The sequence below is a fragment of the Neofelis nebulosa genome, chromosome 2 (assembly GCF_028018385.1).
Source record: "Neofelis nebulosa isolate mNeoNeb1 chromosome 2, mNeoNeb1.pri, whole genome shotgun sequence".
In the NCBI taxonomy this organism is placed as follows: Eukaryota; Metazoa; Chordata; class Mammalia; order Carnivora; family Felidae; genus Neofelis; species Neofelis nebulosa.
In genome coordinates, this window is record NC_080783.1 from 128,272,246 (window position 1) to 128,298,238 (window position 25,993).

Below are 25,993 nucleotides of genomic sequence, written 5' to 3' on the forward strand. Positions count from 1 at the left end.
TAAAGTTTGAATACCTCTGCAAAGAGCAGTTTTATCCTTATCGGCTACTCTCTACCCCACCTCCCACCCTTCATATGAGACAACATACCTCACTGGCTTTGCTAATTATCTCCTGAGGTGCTCTAATGAAAATAAGTGATCTAGGCCTCCAACTGCCAACTAGAGGTAAAATTAAGAGGTTAAAAAGTGGCAACAAATAGGACAGGGAAGGACTTCCTAATCTTTTGAAAACTGCAATTTACACTAGATACACATCCCGACTATGTTTCAATGCCTATTTAGCTATCTGCCCGTCCAACTGCCTGGCCTGTCCATACTTTCCTCATCCTCAATCTGCTACAAATAGTATATGAAAACATGCTTGTTGTTCTTTTTCTCTTAACATTCGATTATCATCAACTCTAGCATATTTTTATTTTAATTTTTAAAATATTTATTTTTAATATTTATTTTTGAGAGATAGGCAGACACAGAATCCAAAGCAGGCTCAAGGCTCTGAGCTGTCAGCACAGGGCCTGATGCGGGGCTTGAAACCATGGACCGTGAGATCATGACCTGAGCCAAAGTCGGACGCTTAACTGACTGAGCCATCCAGGCGCACCAGTGTTTATTTTTGAGACAGAGAGCGTGCATGTGTGTGTGTGTGTGTGGGGGGGGGGGCGAGGGCAGAGAGAGAGAGGGAGACAGAGAATCTGAAGCAGATTTCATGCTGTCAGCTCAAAGCCCAACCTGGGGCTGGAATCCCCAAACCATGAGTTCATGACCTGAGCCAAAGTCGGATGCTCAACTAACTGAGCCACCCAGGTCCTCCATTTATTTATGCAGAGGTGACTGAAGAAATCTAGGTTCCTGGAACATACCCATGACTTTAGTGATACACCAAAGTTCCCTTCCAACTCCCTCTGCACCCCCACTGTTTCATTTTCCCAACTTTATTATGATCATTTTCTACATACAAAAACTTATCAATAGTATAATGAACACCTTTATACCCTCCATCTACACTGAATCTATTTTCCACATTAGGTTTCTTTCTCTGCATATATACACATGTATACATGCACACTTTCAAGTGGTCCTGCCAAAAAAAAGGGTTGCAAACATGAAAATTCACCAATAAATTCTACAGAATGAATTTTCTAAGGATATTCCCCTACAGAACCACAATATCATACTTAAGAATATTAACAATAATCCTGTATCATCCAGTCTGTATTCAAACTCCTCTAATCATCTCAAGAATTTCTTTCAAAAAGATGTAGTATATGCACAATGGAATATTACATGGCCATAAAAAATGAAATGACATTTGCAGCAACCAAAGGCTATAATGCTAAGTGAAGTAAGTCCATCAGAGAAAGACAAATATCATATGATATCGCTTGTATGTGGAATTTAAAAAACAAGCAGAGAAAAAAGAAACAAAAACAGACTCCTAAGGACAGAGAACAAACCTAGTGGTTACCAGAATGGAGGTGGGTGGGGGATGGGTGAAGCAGATATAGGAGATTAAGAGTAGACTTATCTTGATGAGCATTGAGTAATGTGTAGAATTGTTTAATCACTATATTGTACATCTGAAACTAATGTAACACTGTGTTAATTATACTTGAGTAATTTTAAAAAAAGAGTGTCTTTCATAGTTATAGACCTAAATGCCTCCCCAATTCTTCCAACCCAGGTAGAACCAAGGTTCACTAAATGCATTTGGTTGTTAGGTTAGGTTCCTTCAGTGCCTGGTTATCTATCTAGAATAGTTCTCCTGTGTTTTTCTCCCCCCGCTGCAATATTGACGTTTCCTGGACAAGTCCAGGCCAGTTGCCTTTTGGAATCTCCCACTTTTCAGATTACTTTTTCCTATAAATTGGAAGTTCAGCTTTGAGGTTTGATTAGAAAGAGATTAAGATTTTGGCAAGAATACTTCATAGATAATGTTGTATACTTTACTTTGCATTGTATTAGGTAGCATATCATGTTAGGTCATTCCATTATTAGTGACACTAAACTGAACCCTGGGTTAAAGTGAGATCATCAGTCTCTGAAAGGTGTATTTTCTCCTTTGCAAGTAAAGGTTAAATTGTGGGGTGATATCTGTCAGCTTGTGAATATCCTGTTCCCTAGTGTCTTTACCATCTGTTCATAATCCTTGCCTGAACCAGTTATATTGTGGTGGGGGTGGGGGTATGTTATAGAAACATGTTTTTTTCCCTTACCATTCTTATCACATATATTAGCTGGCATTACTTTTTGTAAGGAGAAACTTTTCTTCTCCCTCTTTCATTTTTTTTCCTTCCTTGTCTTTCATATTTTTATTTATTCAATCTGTTACACTCAATAACACAATGAGTACACTGAATGCTCCAATTGTCTCAAACTGGGCCAGTGGGAGTCTCCTTCAAGCTGATTCTTCTGTTTAAGTGCTTCCTTCCTTTCTGGTATAAGAAAATATACCAGGCTCACCTTGTTCTTTCTCTGCTTCAGATCTGGAATCAACGATTTCTCCATTTCTCCAAGCTCTGGTTTCTTTCAGTGGGGAATGGTATTTAGAAAATAGTATCTGAGTTTAAAATGTGCTAATTGTTAATAGAAGTGTCAGTGCTCCTAAGTTCTTGCAGGGGATAGAGAAATAAATCTTTTTGTTTACTCATGAGTTTATATTGATATTTCCATTTCAAATTTAACATTTTTTAAACTTTTAATTTTCCTATTTGTATTTCTTTTCTCTTATTATTGTTTTTTTTTTTAAGTGTATTTAGTAAGAGAAAGAGGGAAGGAGCAGATAGGGAGAGAGACAGAGAATCCCAGGCAGGCTCTGTGCTGACAGCGCAGAGCCTGATGCGGAATCCCATGAACCAGGAGATCACAACCTGAACCAAAATCAAGAGTCAGACATTCAACCGACTGAGCCACCCAGGCACCCTCTGCCTTAGGTTGACAATGCTGGTCTCTAATAGCAATGATACGCTTACTTGTTTTATTCTAGAATACAAATAAAACAATTTCAAAATTACAAGACTAATGTTACTAACAATATTCTACGTAGTGAAGTGTCAATATTTCACTGAAGTTCCTTTTGTCCTTAGAAAATATCTCACGAAGGATATATAGCTGAAGTATGGTTTTCTGAGTGGTTAATATCAATTTGATATGTAGCTAGATTCATTTGTTTCTGTTTACAAGCAATTTTAAGGTTTCCTTTCTCTTTAATTTTTTAACACATAAGGCACATGTCTCAAAAGTTTTAAAGGTATATTCAGAGAAGTCTCACTGCCATTTCTATCTCCCCAACCTTCCTTCCTCCTCACCATTTTCATTAATTTCTGGTTTATGTTCATTAATACAGGTTAAAAAAAAATAGCAAGTATATACTTATACTTGTATTTTCCCTGTCTTTCTTACTCAAAAAATAGACTGCTAAAATATTCTGCACCTTGTTTTTTTCACTTAGCAATCACTTTGTATTGGTTCAGAGTGTAAAAATCAGTAATTCTTAACTGCTGGGAAAGACTGAGCCAGGTTACTACTGTTCACCTTATATATTTGTCATAAAAAGTCATTAGACTTAATTCACAGTCCTCTCTAAAGCCTATCTTGACTTTAAATAAAACTCACAAGAAGTTAAACTGGCAAACCTCACTGCAAGGTATGCTGGGATGTTAAGATGAAAATTTGCCAACTGCTTACAAATAGGCAAATGTGTATTCTTCAAATTAATTTCTATCAGAGAAAAGTTAACAGTGAAAGCAAGCAATCGATCATTGGACAGGTGTAGAAGATGGAGTTTCTGACATTTTGGAAGGTGGCCACACAGACTGAATAAATGCCATCTGTATAATTTCTTAGCCTGCCAAGAAGAAACAAGATTGGAGACGTATAAAAACAATCCTTCCTTCCTTCCTTCTTTCAATTTGGAAGTTTAGCTTAAATGAAGTTGAAAGCCAATTACATCTTAGAAATTCAAACCCTCTACACATATTTGCTTGAGTGAATGGGAAGGCTATATCCACTGAGGGGTGAAAGACATGAAAATCTTTGCCAAATAGTTTATGGCAAAAGAGCTACAAGCAGCTCCAAAAAAGTGACAGCTGAGTTGACCTGGGTGTGCTTTCTAAACCCTAGGTTAATACCCAACAAAGGTTAATGAGACAGAAACCGTATCAGTTGTTTTTTGTTATCATCTACTGCTTCCCATAAAGTATAGGCTCAAGGGAGGAAAACGCCATCAAAACTCAACACCAAATAAAATAATAATCAGACTTTAAAGACCAAATATTGAATAGTTAACTATGTAGTAACAGGTATTGTTTCCAAATGTGGGTGGGTCAATGGGATCCTTCAGAATCTGCTCTGTAGACAGATGGAATAGTTTCGATTTCAAAAAACAAGGTTAAAATCACTTTAAAGATCAGCTGTAGGTGGCTTTAGTTTCCACAGCTCTTAAAAACACAAAATAGCAAACATCTAGGAGATTAGAAACATAATTCAAGGACAAGAATCTGACAGTCACATCAAATACAATCACACTGTATTTTCCATTCTAGAAAGGTAATATTTGCCATCCCTTCCTGACTTTCTAATTTGAGATGTATATATTCAATTTTAGATAAAAGTCTCAGCATGAAATCATGACCTTAGATAGTCTGTAAGAAAAAAGGTAGTTGATGGGGCACCTGGGTGTCTCAGTTGGTTAAGTGTCTGACTCTTGGTTTTGGCTCAGGTCATGATCTCACAACTTGTGGGTTGGAGCCCCACGGTAGGCTCTGTGCTGACTGCACAGAACCTGCTTGGGATTCTGTCTCCCTCTCTGCCCCACCGGAAGTCTGTCTCTCTCAAAAATAAACATTAAAAAAAAAAAAAGAAAGAAAGAAACAAGGTAGTTGAAAGGAATTGGTGGTTGCAACATGCCTGGGGCTATTTAACAATAAGAACCACCTATTGCTCCAGGGTGAATACAGTGCAATTCCCCAAACTCTCTAGCTCCCCAACCAGAACACAGAAGTGAGTTTTCCTGACCTGTGACTTTCTGAACAGCCATTTTCTAATGAGGAAAAGTGGACAGATGCACAAGGATAAAGATCTCTTCCTTTAGGCTGTACTGCAAACCAAAAGTCAAAATCAAATTTGGTATAGGAAGAGTTATTCTTCAAATGTGATCAATACGCAACACTGTGAGAACATCACTGATCTAAATATTTTTCAAACCATTCTTGTTTAAATTCTGGCATATAAAGAACAAGTAAAACCACTGCAAGCATTACATCAGGACTTTTACCTAAAGCTGATTATAGATTTGAAATCCACACTTACTGGTATCATAAAAACCAAGGTCCTGAATGCCTAAATTTCTATGACATTCTAGTTTAAACACTCTGCTTCAACATCAGTGGCCCACAGATATGATTTCTTTACAGAAGATTTGTATTTTCAAAACATGTTGGAATCTTTCTAGTGAGAGATCTACTCTTCACAGATGAAAAAACAGAACAGGGGTTGGGGTTAAGTGACTTGCTGAAGGCAAATGTGTTAACAAACTGAGATTTAGAAAAAGCAAAAAAAAAAAAAAAAAATCCCTACAAGCTTGGTACCATTATATTATCCTTCTTCCAGAATAGGCTGGGGGAAACAGCAGCTGTCCCCTTTATTTTCAAGAGGTCAGTTAAAGGATAGTCCACTATTGCACTGAAGCTTTCTGAGCTTCCATATGAAGACTTGTGAGCTCTAGGGAAGGAAGAGAATTCTCTCCATTCCAAAATCTACATTGATTTTGGGAAAAGTGAAATGATGCAGAGAAATGTAGTATTTTAAAGCTGCCAATGAATTGCTTTAAGAGGTGCTGCTCCTTGGACGTGGAAAGGGTGAGGAGAGAGTAAGAGCCCAAACGTGGAGGCAAAAAGCTCCGGTCTAGCATACACTTCCACCATCTTCTGAGGATGGAATGGGGAGGAGGAGAACGTACGGGCAATCTAATCCAGATCACTAGGATGAAAGAAATGACCCCAGAACTTCCTACTGTAGGCATCAAAAGCAACTTAGAAATTCCACCTGTTATTTATTTATTCAACAGGTTTTCTTTTCTTTTTTTTTTTTTTTTAAAGTTTATTTATTTATTTTTGACAGACAGAGAGAGCAAGCAGGGCAGGGGCAGAGAGAGAGAGGAAGAGAGAGAATTTCAAGCAGGCGCCACACTGCCAGCACGGAGCCTGATGTGGGGCTCGAACACACACACCGTGAGCTCATGACCTGAGCTGAAACCAAGAGTCGGACGCTTAACCGACTGAGCCACCCAGGCGCCCCTATTCAACAGGTTTTCAATCTGGTATGATTAAAACTGATCAATGATTTGGTTTTTTTCATCATCTGGGAAACTTATTATTATTATTGTTATTATTATTATTTTTAACATTTATTTATTTTTGAGAGACAGAGAGCATGAGCCGGGGAGGGGCAGAGAGAGAGGGAGACACAGAATCTGAAGCAGGCTCCAGGCTCTGAGCTGTTAGCACAGAGCCTGACATGGGGCTCCAACCCACGAACCGTTAAATCATGATCTGAGCCGAAGTCTGATGCTTAACCAACTGAGCCACCCAGGTGCCCTGAAACCTGCTATTTTCATTTAAAATGACCATATTTTAAAACATACAACAGAGAATATATTTTAAATGTGCTTTTTAAGGTAACTTATTTATGTTGTATACAATGGTAATGGGGGAACTTTTCTTTCACACAACAGTACAATGTATATAACTAACTGTATAGCTTTGTATGGTGAATAGAACCTTAAAACAGACCTAAACAGTCCCAGGAAGTGAGGCCTGAAATTCCTTTGATCACTCAAAGGGCTTCTTTAAAAATAGAAAGTAAATATAATTGGTGGTATAATTATATTCCCCCTAGATTAGGGAGTTTTGGGTTTAATGCATCACTGAGCAAACAATGAGATGTCCTTATATTAATAGCAGGTTAGAAACTTTAATAGCATAACAGTTTTTCCATATGCTGGACAACTGGAGCAGTTACAACTGGAATCATCTAGAGCCTCCAGGCTCCTTTGGGGAGGACTATGGGCTCTGAGTGTATAGAAGTTTGGCCTGGTTGGCTCATTTGGTTAAGCATCCAACTCTTGATTTCACCTCAGATCATGATCTCACGTTCCTAAGACTGATCCCCATGTTGGGCTCTGCACTGAGTGTGGAGCCTGCTTAAAATTCTCTCTCCCTCTGTCCCTCTCCTCAGCTCACATTCTCTCAAAAAAAAAAAAAAAAAAAAAAAAAAAAGTTTGGCCTGGAAGACCTTGAATACAGCACAATTTCAGCATCCCTCAGTGTGGGTCTGGAAAGTTCCCCTTAGACGTCAGGCAGAGTGACAAGAATTCCCCGTAAAGACCACCCTTAAAGAGGTCTTGATCTGTAGTTACACTAAAGGTCAGATTTTAGGGAGGTAAAGGCAGAATTGGCACAGGACTCAGTGTGCTCATTGTGCTCCAATCTCTATTATCTGGCCGGGTTATTTCTATGTAATTCTTTCTCCCAGTGTCCCAAACAAAATTTCACTCATGTTTCTGCAGTACATGTTGTACTATACATTACACTAACCCTGAAGCACAGTTTAGCCATTCGCTCAAGTCAAACACCAACTTTTCCAAGGATAGAGACATATTAATATTGGTATACATGAAGCAAAGCCTTATCTGCCCTCTCCTTTTATCTTGAGTTCTGTTTGATAATAAAACAATAGTGACAGACCCTTTAGAACTAAAATGTAATCTTTTTTTTTTTTTCTTTCTTGGTCTGGGTTTCAAATCCACTCTCTTTGGTTTCAGGCTATCTGGCTTACCAGCTCAGTCAATTGTCTTTCTGAGTTCTGCCCTCTTTTTTTTTCCTATCATCTTTCTCCAGTCTTTACTCCTTGGGTATTTCCTCAGCCCCTCATTTATCAACTCCTTCTGTGATGTTGTGTTTTGAAGCCAGGATTTCACTATAATGCCCTCTCATGATCTTTATAATTTTACTGTCACTCTTAGTCTAGGAATTGACAGTATAAATCATGTTAAGGAAATTCTCATATTCTGACCTGATTTTTAACCTATTGAGTCCAACAAGCTCAGCCAATCAGAAACTAGGGGTGGGAATGGGAACAGAGAGTCAAAATCATTCTTAACATTCAAAGAGAGCACAGACTAAGAAATGTGACTGGTGTAGTGGAGGCCTAGCAATTCTTATTCTTTTTTTGAGATGCTCTCAAGTTCTTTGCAAAGGACCTTGGCTGTACAGATGAAGAAACTACAACCCAATGTGGCTAGGAGATAATAGTCCCAAATACACAACTCATGGCCTGGCTTTACCCCAATCACCACATTCTCAATTCTGGACAAGCATTCTAGGTTTTTAGCTTGGGTTCGCGGACGGGCCTCAGGCTGCCAACTTCCCTTATATGCAAATTGGTGTCTGTGTGTGTGTGTGTGTGTCTGTGTTTCGGGAACATGAACACAACTCTGATAGGGCTCCAAACTCCAAATGATTAAGAACCACTGTATAAGACTTATATGACCCAAATAATAACCTCACAAGAATGTAAACTCCACAGGATATGGATCTTTGTCTTGTTCACTGATTAATCCTAAGTGCCCAGTACAGGTCCCGGTAGACAGTAGTAGGTGCTTAACCCTGAGCTAATAGAGCTACATGATTTCTGGTCATAGCTTACTCTGAATACTTTGGAAAAGAAGAGTAACCATAGGCTATTTTCAGGACCTCTCACATGGGGCACAAGATTTTTTCTCATGGCCAAAGTCGTCCGAGATAGATGGTAGCTACATTACCATTCCAATATCAGATATCGTAACAATTTTGGCCAGCCTTGTTAGATAACCTAAGTGGTTCTAAATATGGGATCTTTCAGGCTTCAGCAGTTTCGAAAAGCACATACTATCCTATTCTCCACTTGCCCCTTACCATCAACCCTTCCCCATTCTGATTAAGTAGGTCTAGGTTAGGGCCCTGAAATGAATGTTTTAAAAAAGTTCCCTAGGTGACTGATTCCTTCCATTCTTTCTATTCCATTAGAAGTACTCATCTGAGACAATCTAAGCAGGATCTGAAAAAGCAAACACAAGCACACGGAGTTTACCAGGCTCTTGATAAAGCAACTGAAGGCACACAGGGAACAAATGGGTTAGACACATCGTGTTCAGAGAGAAAACAAATAAGGCAAAGAAAGTAGAAAATCTGCCTTTGTAATACCAACTCCATCTGTCAGGTACAGCCAATCCATCAAATGGATCCACAGGGTTTAGGAGAACATGACAAAGAGCTCGTCTCAGGAAAAGAGACTATATTTTTACAATGGCTTGGTCCAAAATCAGTAAAAATTGGCAAGGTGCTCTCATTCCAAACATGCCCAGCGTTCAGCTAATCCTCTCCCTGTGGAGTCAGAAAAGAATGTGCAGAATTCTGAACCCTCTATTTCTCAAATAGGAGGGGTTCCTTCTTCTGAATGCAAGGGTTGAAACTAATCCCATCAACTCTCCACTCCGAATTACAAACTGGGTAGAGGTATGAGATGCCTCCCTACACGGGTGCTCTCCTTCTAACCTTTATGATCTGTAAATATCCTATACCCCATCTCACAGAAGCCATGCCTTTGCTGACCTCAATTCATTCTCAACTGGCAAATAAGAACAGAAACCACCCCCAGAGTAATGTTTCCCTCTGGGAAATCCTGGGGAAGGGTGCAGTAGGGTCAGTGCCTCCAGCATGCATTTTCCCTGGACTTACAATACAGCTTATTACATTTAGAACATCATGTTCTCAACCAGCTTGGTCTCTTTTCTGTTACAAACCTGAAGTAAACAGATTCTACAGCAGCTACAAGTCTGTTACCAAGGCCACTGTATTGATCAGTGTAATTAACATTCACAATTCATCTAGTCCAGCATGACAAGCCAGCTGGGCTACTCTCCGTAAGAACTGAACATTGGGAATCTTCCTGTCTTGCTTGTTAAGGAGTCTGGTGCTCCCGAAGCTGGGCACTAAAAACTTAAGTACTGAATTAGAAGCAGGATACTACCTGGCTACCCACAGGAAACTGAATTAGTTACCAGAATAACTGAACACATCTGCCATCTCTACAAAGCACCTACTTCTACTTCCAAAACTACAACATTCTGAAGGTCTCCCTTTCCCCTGAATTCTGCTTACATCACATACTTAGGGAAACAAAACACAAAATCCTCAATGCCAACTAGGGCCTGATTCCTGGTTAGGACAAGCATTGGCCCAGTTCCCAGAAGCCTGTAACTCTAAAGGAGGTGAATTTCAAAGACAAGGGCATATATAGTTTTTGAACATGGAGATTAGCTTTTGGTTCAGAAGGGGCAGCTAGGGTTGCAGAATGAGAAGAATCAGAAGTTTGCCCATCATTGCTGGGCAGCACTGTTGTTTATTACTTTCAGGACTCCAACACCAATTCCAAAATGAAACTGTTCGACTCACTGCTGGCCCTCAAATCTCAAACACCCTAAAGGTGAGCCTCTGTTCCTTAAATCAAGAGCATGTGTAAACCAGAACACCACTTTCAACTTAGGGTAGTGTCCCTATTGCTAAGGGTTTAAAACCGGGTGGGACATCAAATTGCCTTCCCATTACAAGGAAGAATATCCCTAGGCTTCTAACCTACTGCCTTGTGATTCTCAAGCAACTGGGCTAAGAAGCTAGAGGCCTTGTATCTCAACAGTCTCCTCCCTTAGTTCCTGATTCTAGCATTATAAAGGGATCTACTAAGCTGTTGGAAATTCTTATCAATGCCTCACCTGCAGTTCTCTGTATTCCCATTATCACCCATGTGAGAGGGATCTAAGTTAGAAAAACAACCCTTGCCAACTGAAGGGGATGGTGAGCCAAAGCCACGAAGTGAGTCCAACTCACTTTCTCCTAGAGAAATCATCTCACAATATTTTACTCACTAAACAATTGGCAGTACTTATACGCTAAGCACATGGTCCCTGCCCTCAATGTCTGGTCTAGAGAAATCAAATGAAAAGTATGATTCAGATATCAAGTCAGTTCTGAAAATAGTTTTGAGAAGTACTACACTGAAGTCAAACCTGTTTTTGAGACATACAGGGGAGCCAGTTATTTTATTTAGTTTTGATAGTGCAGCATGTGAGCTCCCTACTCTGAACACTTCAGCTCTGAAGCTTTACAGGCACTCACAGCTCATATGAAGGGCAGTGGGTATGAGGTAGTACAAGAATCCCCAAAAGTTGCTGACATGCTGGTTTCAGTACGCCTAAGTTCTTGAGTTGAACCCTCAAGGCATTGATAATGAGGCTCTTGGGAAGCCAAGGAGCATCCCAAAGAGGCGGATGACAAAGAACACCAACAACCTCAGTTTCGTTCCAAGGACAAACTGCAAGCTGGAAACAATCGGCAGTTTCTGGATCTGTAAAGGAAAGAGATACTATGGCTTAGAGACCTCCTCCTCTAAATCAGGGTTTTTAACCCAGGATCCATGGATGAGTTTCAGGGAGTACCACAAGCCCTCTGAAAAGTATAACAAGTTTTTGTGCCCCTGAATTTTCCTAAAGAACTATAATTTTCATAAGATTCTTAAAGGGATCTGTGACTCAAAAGATTAAGAACCATTGTTCTAGAGTCTCTAATCCAGTGAATATCTCAGGAGCATCCCTCAAACAGGCAAAATAGAAACCTATTTCAGTTCTCTACCTTCTACAGACTTGTCTACTTACTGACCTCTCTTCTAAAATTAGAAACAGAGATGAGAGTGTGTACTTTAAAAATTCAAGGCAAAGAGCTCTTTTCTACATCTCCAAAATAAAGCTAACCATCATGAGAGCCCAAATGAATCTTCCTTAAGACCTATGAGGAAGAGGACAGGGTGGAGGTGGTCCAAAAGGGCCGAGCAGAACCACTGTCCACTACTTACTTTCCTGATAAGTCCCTTTTTTTAAATTTCAGGATCCTATGATAATGAAAACAAGTCACAGCCCAAAAGCCTGGACTCGAGGTCAAGCCAGTCCTGGGAGAAGGGAATAAAGTAATTCCCCTTATGATCATGGAAACCTGTGTCCCAAAAGTTCATCTTAATTGATAAGTACTGTAAGAGCTGAAAACACTTATTAAAAACAGAACTTCCAAAATCCTGACATTACTCAAAACACGGTAATATGGACAGCTTCATTCAGGAGGCCAAAATGAAACATGGTTACAGTCCTCTCCTCCAGGCCTTTCACCCCTTCACTCTGTCACTCACCAATCCACCATCTGGCTCACAGAGCCGCGCCCCAGTGCGGATCAGCACATTAGCATTCTCCTTGGCACCCTGAGCGCATAGCATGTTCAGGGGGATTCCACGGATGGCACTGTGCACACACTCTTCAGGAAAGAAGAGAAAAATATATAAACAGGGCTCGCAGTTCTTCAGATTGTAAAGACCTAGGCCTGAGGCAGGGCCAAGACCAACGCATGCAGCAGTGAGCAGTCCCAAGCCCTCCCGTTTAAGCCTCACTCTAGCATACAACTTCGCACAGGGTGTCCATTTTAGAAGTGAACTGGTTTGGGCTGGTAAAGAACATTTTAAGCCCATTAAGCCCTACAGGCTAAGTACAGAGGCATGTCAGCTGAGGCACTGGGACTTCTGTGGCAAGAAAGCAGGAGCATGCAGGGCCAGTCCTAGATTTGTGTTTCTTCAAAGTCTTTTCCTCATCTCCACTACGGTATTCCATATACTACCTTTTACCCGTAGCTCATTATATTTTTTCTCTTTGTGGCCAGTTTGGGTAGTAAATGATTAAGCCCCATTGTATATTGCTAAGTAGTACCAGCCATTATACACGTTGTGAGATTAAGGCACCGGACTGAAGCCTTTAGAAAAACTGAACAGAGATAGGAAAAAAATGAAACCAGTCTGAGTGTCAACAAAGGCATGAGGGTTCCACCCTAGTTCTGTAATTGCCTTGGAGCAAAGGCCACACACTTCTGCCGGAGAAAATCAGTTAAGTGTAATTAGGAGCAGGTTGTTTAGGGCAAAGAGAAACAGTACCTGGGGGAAGGAGGTGGAATACACTGGGGAGTGATCTGAAGGTGACCACATAAAAAGATAGTCATACCTCAAAAGAGTCTTTGGAATTGTTTCCTGTAATTCAAGGATTCTAGTTTGGGAAGGCTCCCAGATAATTACAGTTTGAGGATATAAACTCGTGGACTCAGCTGGCCCACTGTCTGATAGGTGCCCACCTTCCACAGGTACATCGTGTGATGTGGGGGGGTGGGCAAGGGAGGGGTGGTGGTCAGGCAGAGCACATCCATCCCATTTCCAGTACGAACTCGAAGTTCTCTGGTTGTCTACGTCCTTCTTGGAAAGCAAATATTTTAGTGTTCAGCAGGTTTAAGCTCTACATTTTTCTCAGGGAAAATTTCTTTCCTGGTGAGAAGCCATCCCAATAGAAACATCTTCGTTTTGGCTCTTTAAGACTATTTCAAAATTCCATATAAACCAGGGTACTTTTCAGAGTTTATGGAGGTAGTCACTGAACAGCATGTTGGGATAATACATAAACTGGAACTGCAAGAAGCAAACCAGAAATATGGTCACTCTAGTTATAAAGGAACAAAAACACTAAGTAAATTTAATAAATTCACTAAATGCTAATCCCCTCAACAATCCTGTAGTACTATCATTACTTCTCATTTTACGGACAAGAAAACGGAGGCTCAGATGGGTTAAGTCACTTGTCCAAAAATCACAGTTATCAGATGAGAGGAACTGAAGGTAAACCTGACTCCAAAAATCAAGTGCCTAACGTACACGGTACTACTCAGCCAAGCAACAGCGGGGATAACTAGTGAAATACCTGAACGGGTCAAAGGGAAATACAGAATCGGAAGAGAAAAGGTGAACACACCTCAAAGTGAAGTTTAAACGGCTTATCATATGCAAGATACTGACACTATTGACAAGGGTCAGAAGGAAAATTTGTGGTAAGAATCAGTCTTTAACGTTGGGTTCTTAGATTTCAGGTTGGAAAAAACTCTGGCCTATGCAAATGTATTGTTCTCCATACCCGATGAGGATGCTTCTGACCTACCACAACATGACGTGTTCTGAATTCTTCTATGCAGTATAATGAGGGTAGCCTTTCTTTATAAAATTTTAATATTCAAATTCCCAAACTTGAGAAACTGGTAAGTATACATGATTCTCCTTTACTGGCCAGTTCCTTTAATTAACAGTCCCAAGACAGCATTAAAGTACTTGTTTACAGATCATAATTACTTGAGGTGGAAGAATAAATTTATCAAGAGTCATAGGCAACTAGAAATCTACATGATTCTATATCAAAATATCCTTTATGAATAACCTTACAAGAATACATTGGGTAACATACACTGGATCCAAATAATATCCTCCTGATAAGACACACAATTGTAATCTTGCCAGCAAGGGATCTAGACAATGAACAAATTTCTCTCTGTTACAACATAAAAGAGCAAAAGAACTAGAACAAAGTAATATGGCAACTAGTGTCTAATTAAACAAATAAGAAAAAGAGAGATAATCAGTAATTGTGGAGAAATCCAAACTAGATCTTCTTATATACATCCCTGACTCCTGTTTGAAGACCGCCACTAAAACAGCTGTTCTAAAGAGAACTGAGAGATACTTAAAAAAAAATTTTTTTTTAATGTTTATTTTTGAGAGAAAGAGAGAGAGACACACAGAGTGTGAGCAGGGGAGGGGCAGAGAGAGGGAGACACAGCATCCAAAGCGGACTCCAGGCTCCGAGCTGTCAGCGCAGAGCCCGATGCAGGGCTCCGACCCGCAAACTGTGAGATCATGACCTGAGCCAAAGTCAGATGCTTAACGGACTGAGCCACCCAGTCCGAGAACTGAGAGATGCTAACGACGTAGAAAAGATAAGAAACATCCACCTATCAAACCTCAGTGAATCTAAGAAGTATCGGTGCCAATTCTATAAAACTGTGCCAAGAATTAGTCATAACATAATCCTTCCTGATGAGAAGAGGGGCATCCTGCTGCATTCCACCCAACACATGAACAGCTAAGCAGTACTCACTAAAGCTCTACTTGGTGTGCGTTCCTAAGTCTTAGCCCACCCTTTTGATGAACCAGTGCTATACATGCCTTACTCAAATAAAGAATATCCTACAAGCAAAAGTAGCTGTTTTGTCTCTCTTTTCTTCTGCTGTGCTGGCGGTAAAAGTCTGTCTGCATAGATCTTAGGTACAACACCTAAGTACCACTCTGGAGAGACCCCCGCTCCCGCCCCCCCCCCCCCCCACAGTAATAAATGTTCAGAAGTGCAGAGAACAGCAAATGCTCTGATAAGGCCTTCCAGAGAAACTTATCTATCTTACAAAGTTTCATCAACAAGCTGGAGATCTGAGTTTACTCTAAGAAAAAAAAAAAAAAAAAGTCAACTTGACACAATGTTAATTTCCAAAGGTCCAAGGACAGCCATCACCCCTGCAACACAAAATAGTAGAAAGAGGGAAAAATACCCAGTGACTATGGGGAACTAGCTGACTTACCTGGGTCGACTGATAACCACCAACATTAAAGAAGAATCCTCTTTAGCTGTGGTACAATGTACACTACCCTTACAACTCAGGGACCCCTTTTATCACCCAAATATTCCTGGCAGTACAATCTGAAATCAACAGTAACAGTTGTGAACAAGCCTTGCTATCGCTGTTAATACCATCCCATGAAAGTTTCCTTTAGAACTTTATGTGTCAGCAAAAGCTGTCTTCCCAAGAAAACGGTATGTATTATTTCCCATGTCTGCTAGCGTGATTCCCTCTATCCTCTGGCTCCTAGGAAGCTTGGAGTTGCATGTGATGATCAGGTTCATCAACGGTCTTAGCCCTCAGGGTTAAAGGTATTTTTTTTTCCTTTCTATAGTTTTGACTTTCTATCTAAATTGTGTATGTCTTGTGTTATAAGTCATCTCAAATGCTCACTAAAAACAGGCAGCGTAAGAATACTAATAGACTTCCTTAAAACCACTTTTGCTATCTTAGCTCCTAACATGCACCTATCTCCACCTGTTCCAAATAAAAAGCACTTATTGGAAGATGAGGAAACTGAGGCACAGAAGCTCACTTACTTAAGGTGGTAGCCACTTAGTTGACTTTTTGACACCCAGATCAAGCCTTGAATCAAACCAAGTCCTATTAACTTCACAGTACTGTGCTAGACCCTAGGGCACACAAAACTAAGTTACGATTACAGTCGAAGAATTTCAATTTATCTATGCTTTGAACTGACGGACAATTTGTCCCCAAAGTGAACAAACTTTCACCAGTTACACTGGAATCTGATCTGAGGACCATCGAGGTCACCCTAATGTAACCTGTAGCCTGACTAGCACCTCACTTCCTGAGGGGCCTCAGGGCTTGGAATGACCTAAGGATTACTTGGTCTAGAGCCACGCTGGAGTCCTCACAGGCTAAGGACGGCACCTTTTGAAGAGGCCTTTTTCTGGTACCATTCAGTACACGGCTGAGCTACATTTTTCCCCCTCTCTTCTCATGCTTTCTCACGTTATCAATACATGGCAGAGGTACAAAAGTGACTTAAGTCATAACGTCCAATTCAGTAGTTGTGAAAAAACAGATCACCTGGGACTTGCTGTGTGACCTTGACTAGTCCTCAACCAACTCGTTAACTAAATAAATGCCTTCTATTATCACTAGGGAAAGGGTAATTAGTCATCATAAATCACTTTAATACAAAGTGCTGTGTAAATGCTAAACAATAAAGCTCAGAAAGAGCAAGATTAATAAGAAACATGGGGTACATTTACTAGCAAATGGAAACTTCTAACAGGGTCTTCCCACATTCCTGGCAGAGACTGCTTCTTTCAGCTAACGGAATATGAGTCTTTAAAATCATTAGCATTTGTCCTGACTATAATATACATTTAACAGTATTTCTCCTGGGAAGCAAAGAGGAAAAGGGATATTTATTCCTGGTAGGCGGTCACACAGACATCTCAATTACTAGTTGGCAGGTGGGCAATTAATACTTGAGTACCTACTATGTGCTAGGTACAGAGCTGGGTACAGTAGGTACAATGGTGAACAAGAGTCCTTCCCTGCCTTTATGGAGTTTACAACCCACAAAACAAACTTTGCCTTATTAATAGTGGCACTCGCAAGGATACCGGCTTACTAAAATTAAGGCAAGAAAGAATAAAAACGCTTAATCTCTGAAGCAATTAGACCAAAGAGGATAGGCTAATGGGGAGAGGAAGAGTTCAGGGAATTAGGGTACGAGGGCTTTCCCCTAACCCATCATAGCTACTACCCTCAAGCACTCTTAGAAAAGCTGTCACTGTCTCCTCAAATAGTGCAGATTAGAGTTACTGCCCCCAACAAAGCAGTCAGCTGAAGTGACAGCACGAAAAGTAACGTTAATCAGACTTCACAGAATCAAAGGATCTTCTACCACCTTTTTAAGGCATCTATTGGTAAGTTTCTGAATTTTACGGGAAAACAGACCCACGGCACACAACGGTGAACCGCTTTTCAATCCTGCATTTGCCTCCTGGAGTGGTAGATTGATCTCCTTTAAAAACAAAGTCATCTTGCCCACTATGACAGCTTGACTAATTCAGGTGTAGGAGCCTCAAGGACTCTTATCTAGTCCTGCAAACCTTGCTGTATTCAGCTTACACAAGCACTGCACCCCGTCAAACGCTGCAGGCCCGGACAGCCTTGAAATACCGTCTTTAAAGGAGGGCAATATGTATCCAGCTTCTCACTGGTTTCAAGAAAGGTCACCTCTCTGCAAAGGTTCTCCGGTCTGTTAACTGGGTGCCAGGTATGTGGAAAGTCAAGATGTGGGTGGCAGCAAACGCTCACAAGGCACTCGGGATCCCAATTCCACCGTTCGGAGAGCTAGTGAGACTAAAATCTCCAAAGCCTGCTATTTAATCTTTCAGGACAAGAGAATTAGAAGGGTGTCCTCTGAGCTCAACCCCGCAGCACAATAGACTAAACTTGTTCTGCCTTAGTTGAGTGCAGTACAGAATGAGCAATCCTTCCTTACCACCCACCCCTCCAACCCACCCAAGCTCCCTTCCCAAGGGATGCCTAAGTGATCTATTCACATGACTACCATCAACCTGTATCCATGGCAGTGTCTGCTGTCACCAACCCCCAAACGTTAGTATCTTACATACGTCCAAGCAACCGGATGACCACAGAAGGTGAAAACCACAGTGTCCTTTCCAATCTCACACTGCCCTCGCTGCTTTCACCTGCATAAACGAGCTAGCCCCACGTATTTCTTCCTCTTGCCTCCGAGCTAGCACGCAGTTGTCGGATAAACCAGCCGCTGCTCCCAAAGATTTGCCCAAAGCGGCTCTGCCAGATTTATCCACTCACCTGAGGGGAGAGGTTCTGTTCAGCCCCAGCCCCTGGGGCTGGTCACAGGGGTCGTGAGTTGGCTCACCCCAATCCCGGCCCCCACTCCCGTCTTCGAAGGGCCCTGCCTGCATCCCGGAAAAGTCAGCCTCAAATTTAAGGCCCGGCCCTGGCGGATTTCAGAAAGATCCCGGAGGACTAGGGCCGAGGGACAAAGGAAAGTGAGGTCAGGGGCGGCCTTTCCAGCTCGGGATAGGCCTGGGGCCACTCACTCGCCACCCTTCACACCGCCTCAGTCGTCCCGGACCTCCTCAAACCTGGCCCCTGAAGTCCCGAACTCGCTGGATCCCGGGCCCCGGGCAAGCTCGCGCCCCTTCCGCGAGGCCCCAGCCCAGGCCCCCATCGCCACCCAGAGCCCCCGCACCTTCTTGGGCGCCTTGGTGACGGTGGCCATGAAGGAGTACTTCTCAGCGTCCTCAATCTCCTTGGCCTGCTTCAGCTCCTCCCCGACCCCGGGCAGCGGCATCGCGTCAGGCATCGACATCCCCCGGCCGGCCCGGCCCGTGGCCGACCCGCCGCCCCCGCCTCTTTCCCTCACGGGCGCCCGCCCGCCCGCCCGCGCGGCGCCCTCCGACACGCGTTCGCCCACCCTCCCGTCTGGGCCGCGCGGAGCTGCGTCCGGTGCTAAAGTGCTGTGGCCAGCGCCTCGTCCGCTCGGCAGTCTATACCAGCCGGACAGCGACGGCAGCGACAGGAGCACCAGGAGCAGCAGCGGCGAGCTCCGACCGGCCCGCGCCGCCACCTCCGCCGCACGCAAACACGCACGCAAAGTAAGGGTAGAGGGTGGTGACGCCACGTCAAGTACTGGCAGCTCCGAGTTGGGGAGAGAAGAGGCGGGGAAAAACGGCGTCCTGTCATGACGTCACCACGCTGGACCCGGCCGCAGAAGCCACGCCTTCTTCTTCCTGCCTCGCCGAAGTTCCCAGAGGGAGTCAGACCCTTTCCGCCGCCAGGTGGCGACATCAGCCCTGTAAGACGCGCGTGGTTTCCGCAAGAATGCCTCGGACCTGGGAGGGAGTCTCTGAGCTGTGGGGTTCCCCCCAAGGCCTCACTCAGGAAGGTGTAAGGGGGATGTTTGGAAGCAAAGCCCAGAGCCCCACACGACACGTCCTACAGTCAGTACTAGGAAATAGGCGGGGCCCGAGACAGCCCACCCACGGCCCCAGGCCCTTTGGACCAGCAGCCCCTTCCCTTCTGCTCACCGCCCCCCCCCCCCCCCCCCCCCCCCCCGCACAGCCTCAGAGAGCAGTGTGGTTTCCGCACAACCTTTTGTGACCTCCTCCACCACCGTCTCCGCTGGGTCTTGCCTGTTTACAAGACCTTCAGGTCGCAGAGCTGATGTTATCTTGCCCCTGGGATAGGGGTAAGGGAACCGAGAGAAGGAGGGGGGATTTGGGGGTGGGACAGATAAGTCCCTGGCTTGAATGGTTTTCCTGCTCATCCCTAGAAGCATTAGATTTTGCCAGTTCCCAGTGGCACCCAGGGCATTCGCATGCTGTTACTGGTCCCTACCATGTGCTCTGTGCTAAGGCCCTGGGTGGAAAAGGTGTGCGTGATACATTTTATGTTTTGCAAGTCTTATGAGACCAGCTGGAGAGGCAAAGCCTGTTTGTAACCTAATGTCAGCTGAGGTAGCATGTCTTTTAAGAGTGAAATGACACTGGCTAAACGCCCGTCCGTGTCCTGTGGAAAGTCCAGTGCCCTCCCCAGGATTTCTGTGAATTAGTAGGGGGACTTAGATTTTCATGGTTACCTCTGGCTCTAGTTTTCTGCCTCATCTGAAGTGTTACTCACTATTCTGGTGTTGTGACTGTTTCTTCAGTTCCTGCTGTCAATTCAAATACGGAACACGGCCCCTTCTCCTTTCAACCCCCACACCTATTCCAAAACAACTGCAAAAATAATGCTGTAACATGTAGCAGAACTTTTAATGAAGGTTTGTGGGCCACAGGGGAGAGATTACATCACCTAGCAAACAATTTAAAATCACATTTCTGAAATGTTCTGTAAAGTTATTTTGGCGATCTCGTCACCTGGGGTTTCTCACTGGCCACACCACCCCACAGAGCTGCCCTGGCCCACTGCTGCCTAATGTGGCTTCCTTGTTACTCCCTTCCATTCTCCCACCTCCCTCTCTCCTCCTTGATTGACTCTGGAAGGCCAGATTCCTCTCTACTGTGATGAGTAATTCAGGTCCCCCCCACCCAGTGCCCTTTTCTGAAATTTCCCCTGCCCCACCAAGCCCACCTTTTTCTATCCAGAAGCCCACCAGGTCTCTGACAGGTTCAACTCTTTTAAGAAAGAAGTTGTGGTTTGGAATGACATCTTTTCCACTGGTTTGTGTTCAGGAGTGGGAAGAGTGTAAAATACTTGCCTCTGGGGCCCCAGAAGTCTTAGTCAGAGAAGCCCATGTTCCAACCACCCCGCCCCATGGGGCCATCTGTTTGAATGAGGCCGTGGAAGTGCCTGAAAGGATGCATACTTCTGCATATCCTCATCTTAACTGTTCGGATTCTCTCTTCTGCCCACTTTTTCAATCCCCCAACTTCCTTCTCGGGGGTATTCCTGTATCAGAAGGGACAGAGAGTAGGGGACTGGGATACCAGATTTATCCATAGCGTGCCAGACTGGTATCTTTCTCCTTATCTCCCAGCTGGGGCCAGGAGCCATACCTGCCCACCCAGGAGTCTTTGGATATATGGCCTAAAGTAGCTTTCATCCTGTGGCTTTGTCCAAACTGTTGTCAGAGTCCAGGGATCAGAGCTGCCTGCTCAGAGAACAGAGGGAGAGCCAGTTGGAACAGAGGTGAAAACTCCACATCCCCAGAATAGGAAAACATGTGACTTAGGATAGCTTATTAAAAAAAACAAAAAAACAAAAAAACATAGATATGTCTTTTGGACTTGATGTGTAAAAAAACCCTATTGTCTGAGAGCTTTGTCTCTCAGATCCCAAGTTCTGCCATGCATGTTAGCAACCAAACTGCCAACTTCCTGGAGACAGGAGTTCAGCCCTTCTTTGAGTCCTCCTGAATCAGGGTAACAGGTGTCAACACCTCGCTCACAGAATTGGCCGTTGCTGCTGCTGAGAATGCTGAAGACAGGAACAGGCCTAGAAGAAGCAGCTCCTTTGCCATTAGAACGAGGAAGGAGGCTGACTCCACTTACCTGAGTGCCTGGCCCAAGGGGGGTGTGGGGTGGTCCACCTACGGGAATTGGGTGCTTAGGCTAGAAGGCAGGATGGACAGTACTCCTTGCCCTGGAAAAGGCAGCAGGCCTATGTGGTTCATGTCAGGCCAGGGTCCAGGGCCTTCCTGGAAATTAGCCTGCTGCAGAGGACATGATTGGCTGCCACTGCCCCCACCATATGTGGGCTGGAACCCAGAGGACTCACCCAGCCAGAGAGTGTGATGACATAACATGGGTGAGAGCTGTTGTGTGCTGCCCCCCCCCCCCCGCCCCCAGATGGCCTCACATGGCCCAGCTAGGGAGGTTGCCTTTTATGGATGTCAAGAAATGACCTGTCCTGGGGGCACCTGGGTGGCTCTGTCAGTTATGCTTCGGACTTCGACTCAGGTCATGATCTTGCGGTCCATGAGTTTGAACCCTGCATCAGGCTCTGTGCTGACAGCTCAGAGCCTAGAGCCTACTTTGGATGCTTTGGATGCCGTGTCTCCCTCTCTCTCTCTGCCCCTCTCCCTCTTGTTCTCTCTCTCTCTCTCTCTTTCAAAAATAAGTAAACATTAAATTTTTTTTTAATTTAAAAAAAAAAGAATTGACCTGTCCTCAGCCCACCCAGCCACCTAGCTGACTCAGCAGCTCTGAGCAAGGTCAGGTGTGTAGGTCAGGGCTCACTCCCCTGAACGGCACAACCCACACCCAACGAGCAGGCACCAACATTTGAGAACAGCAGAGACCCAAGGATGGGTGCACCTGTTGTGTGTGGTGGAGGGAAGCTGCCAAAGAGCCTAAGGACCAGAAGGGACCCTGCCCTAGAAAGGAGTAGCCTGGGGATAGAGATGAATTGGGGGATGCCATCACCAGAAATGTGGTGGCATTGGGGTGTCACACATGGGCTGAGTCTTGTCAGTCAAATTCACTCTTCTGTCTACCCCAAAACTTCCTCTCCACATTCATTCATTCATTTTTTTTTAATTCATAAAATATACACTGAATGGGAAAGATGTGTCAGGAGCCGCACTAGATATTGGGGCTACAGAGACAAAAGAAGTACTGATCTCTACCAGGGGACAGATGGTGGGTGTGTGTGTGGGGGGGGGGTATGGGGGAAGGGGTGGGGACAAGCAGGAATGGTGTTGTAGAGGCAGCTGCTACTTGAGCTGACTCTTGACATATAAGCAGCCAGACAAGGTAGGGAAGGGATAGCATGAGAAGAGGCAGGGCAATGAAATAACTTGGTATGTATTACGGGAACTGTAACTATTTCAGCACAGGTGGGGCACAGGGTGCAAAATGGGACAGAGTGACAGCTGAAGTTGGAGCCAGATGGTGCAGAGCCTGGCAAGCCGTGGGTGGATGGCAGGGATGTCCACCAGGATGGGGACATGGGAGGAAAAGCAGGTCTGGGTGGAGGGGCTGCTGACATAAGGAGTCTGCTTCCGACATACCGGCTTTGATATGTCTGTGCAGCGCACTGTCCCCGAGTCCCAGGGGAGCCTAGGCTGGTGCCTTTCACACCTGCCTGTTCCCTGCCAGGCTGGCATCCCCACCAATGCAAGGCCAGGCTCCCCCTGGAAGCCTCTCATCTTCTATAGGCCAGGCGGCACTTTAACCCTCCTAAATGAAAGGTGCAGAAAAATTGCAGGAGATTTCAGATGACAACAGAAGCAGGGAAGCAAGGCTCAGTGGCTCCACGTTCAACAAATCCGCTCCAACCTCTTTCTGTCCCAAGGCCTCCATGTTGCACAACTCTGGGAGGCGCCATTAATGTTGTAATTGACGTGAAGGGGGCCCCTGGAGCAGGACTCCAGATTGCTTACGTGTCCTCCTGGCCCTGAGGGACTCCCAGAGATGAGGCTCCCAGGTGCACCTCTATATCTCTGAGCACTGGCTCCCACCCAGCTCCTTCACCCCACATGGCCAGTCTCCTCCCCCTGCCACCCTCTTTAACTCTAGCCTTTTGGGGAAGATGGATAGTCCCCTGGGGGCCTTCTGCTTCTCTGCCTCCTCCTCTGCTTATTATGATCCTATTTTTTTAAATTATTTTTTTTAAGTAGGCTCCATGCCTAACATGGGGCTCGAACCCATGACCCTGAGATTAAGTCGTATGCTCTACCAGCTGAGCCAGCCAGGCACCCCTGTTACAATCCTATTTATTATTTATTATTGTTTTGAACATTGTAGGAAAGAAAAACCTGTGAAGATAAAAAATCTCTTCATGTCTTTCTAAGTTCACTTCTGGTTCTTGGCAATTCACAGAAGCTCGACTCTTACATACCTATGCTCAGTAGATGCATGTTGCTTTGTGTCCTCCTGCTCTGATCAGATTACAGTATTTCAAAAACACATTACCACATACGCAGACTGCTAACACGCTTGTCCTTGTCAGTGTTTCCCAAGCGTTCCCTCATCTTGCCATAAAAGTTGTCTCCGTCGTTCTCCCAGCGCTGGGCACTGGTTTCCAGTTTAGTGCAACCTGAATATAGCATGTGTCAGTGTAGGAGGCACAGTGGGATAGGCTTTCAAGCAAAACAGACAAGGTTGGTTCATGGCACCAGGTCCTGCCAGAGGGAAGGAGCAAAAATGTAAACAGTGGGGCCAATTGTCCTGGCTGTGAATAGGACCCAGGGAAAGGCACCTTTCGGCCACAGGGGATGTGAGGCCCAGTGCTTGGAACTCGTGACGGCTGACTCATGGGGAGGCTGCGTGTCTAGCGTGGAGCAGAGCAGGGCATCTGGGAAGACAGAGATGTGGCCTCAAGTCTTGACTCTGCTACCAACTTGGCTGCCGGAATCCTGGGACTTTCTGGGGCCTTCTGGGCCTCTGTTTCCTCATGCAAAACCGGGTGATAGCTCTCCATCTGGGGTTTGTGATGATCCAATCTAGTAAGATAATAAATATAAAAGAGCTTTGAACAAGTTACAAGTATTGTGCAAATGTAAGGCACTAAAATGTGGCTCCAGCTAAAAATCTGGAGGGGAACGCGTTATTGTTGAGGATTTGGAATTCTCTGTGCCCTGCTTCCCAGAATGAGGAGCAGCGGCAGAAACCTGCTTGCTTCGGGAAAGGTTGTCACTGCTGGTGCTGAGTACGTGTTTACGTGGGGATTACTGCCTCCAGCACTGGGGCCGGAGCTTCGGGAGCCGCCAGCACGCGCCACTCCCCTGGCCCAGCCTGGCCTGGGGTCTGGCTACTGTGTATCCAGCAGCCCCTCCAAACTCCCTCAAACTTGGACCTGAAATCCTGATATATCTTTCTTCAGTTTTCAGCTTTCAAAGCTACAGCCCATTAAAGTTAAGGCTGAGCAAGCTTCCAGTAATGGTAAACAATGTTCAAGGAATCTGTTTTGATGGTTCTTTGTGCTACTTTGTGTACTTTCCTGCCCCTATGAGTGTGTGTGTGTGTGTGTGTGTGTGTGTGTGTGTGTGTGTGTGTGGTAAGGCGTTTACCAAAAAAGGCAGACTCCAGAAATTGTGAAACTGGCCTTGGGCACCAGCTTGTGCCCAGGTCTCTGCCAGTCAGTTATTTATTAAGCACAGGCTTTGTGTCAGGAGCCGTGCTGGCTGCCAGGGAGCCCGCGGTCAACAAGACAGACCCTGTTCCTGTCCTCATGGGGCTTGGAGTCAACAGCTGAACTTTGTCACAAAATCTGGGCCTCTGGATACCTTCTCCTCCCTCTCTCCATGTGCCCCACCCTGCAAAGTCCTTCTGAGAAGCAAACTTGCCTTTACCACGCCAGACCCCGGCGTGGGGAGGAGGGCAGCACTCCATCTCCAGAGTTCACATCAACGTACCCACTCTTGGATTTGTCCTGAGTCTTTTAGAAGTTTCTGAAATATCGTCTCCCTGGCAGGTAGCCTGTCTCAAGACAATGGAGAGTGGGCTGGTGAGAGGAGGTGCCAGTTTGCTGTGATCAGGGACTGCATTGTGCGTCTACACCTCTCACAGGCCCAGGTTCCCCACCTGCTACCTGCCACTGGCCCCTAGGACTGGAAATGGTCTTGGATTTGGAAGAGACAGGAGGTTGGCCAGGTTGGTTAGGTCTGTTGTTGGGTGCCAGGAGAGGGATTTGCCTTGGCTGGAAGGGCACTGGGGCCGGATGCGGTGGGATAGGCAGAGGCTGCAACTCCCGAATTTTCTGGTGGCCAGTCACCTGCCCCCTTTGCCCCAAAGGCCCTGCCCTGTGGTTGGCTTGTTGGAGCCGGAGGAGAGTGGTCAGCTGTTGGTGTGGAGGCTGCTGCTGGGTGGGAGCTCGCCTTCCTCACCCTCTCTGGTGTGCAGGGCGGGCCCCATTGCATCACCCTTGGAGCCTCTGCTCCTGGCTTTGCAGCCAGCTGGGCCCCT

General features: G+C 44.7%; 1 protein-coding gene across 2 annotated transcripts in view; it reads right to left on the reverse strand.

The window, feature by feature from the left end:
* AHCYL1 (adenosylhomocysteinase like 1) overlaps positions 1 to 19,220 on the reverse strand; it is a 38,821-nt gene extending 19,601 nt beyond the window's left edge. Inside the window, exon 1 of one of the 2 annotated variants that reach the window (XM_058716269.1) lies at positions 18,835 to 19,220. In XM_058716269.1, the coding sequence (XP_058572252.1) occupies positions 18,835 to 18,954 (120 nt within the window). In that variant the 5' untranslated portion in view covers positions 18,955 to 19,220. The remainder of the gene's footprint in view (positions 1 to 18,834) is intronic. The other variant, XM_058716268.1, reaches the window with a different exon arrangement.
* Between the last annotated feature and the right edge of the window lie 6,773 nt (positions 19,221 to 25,993).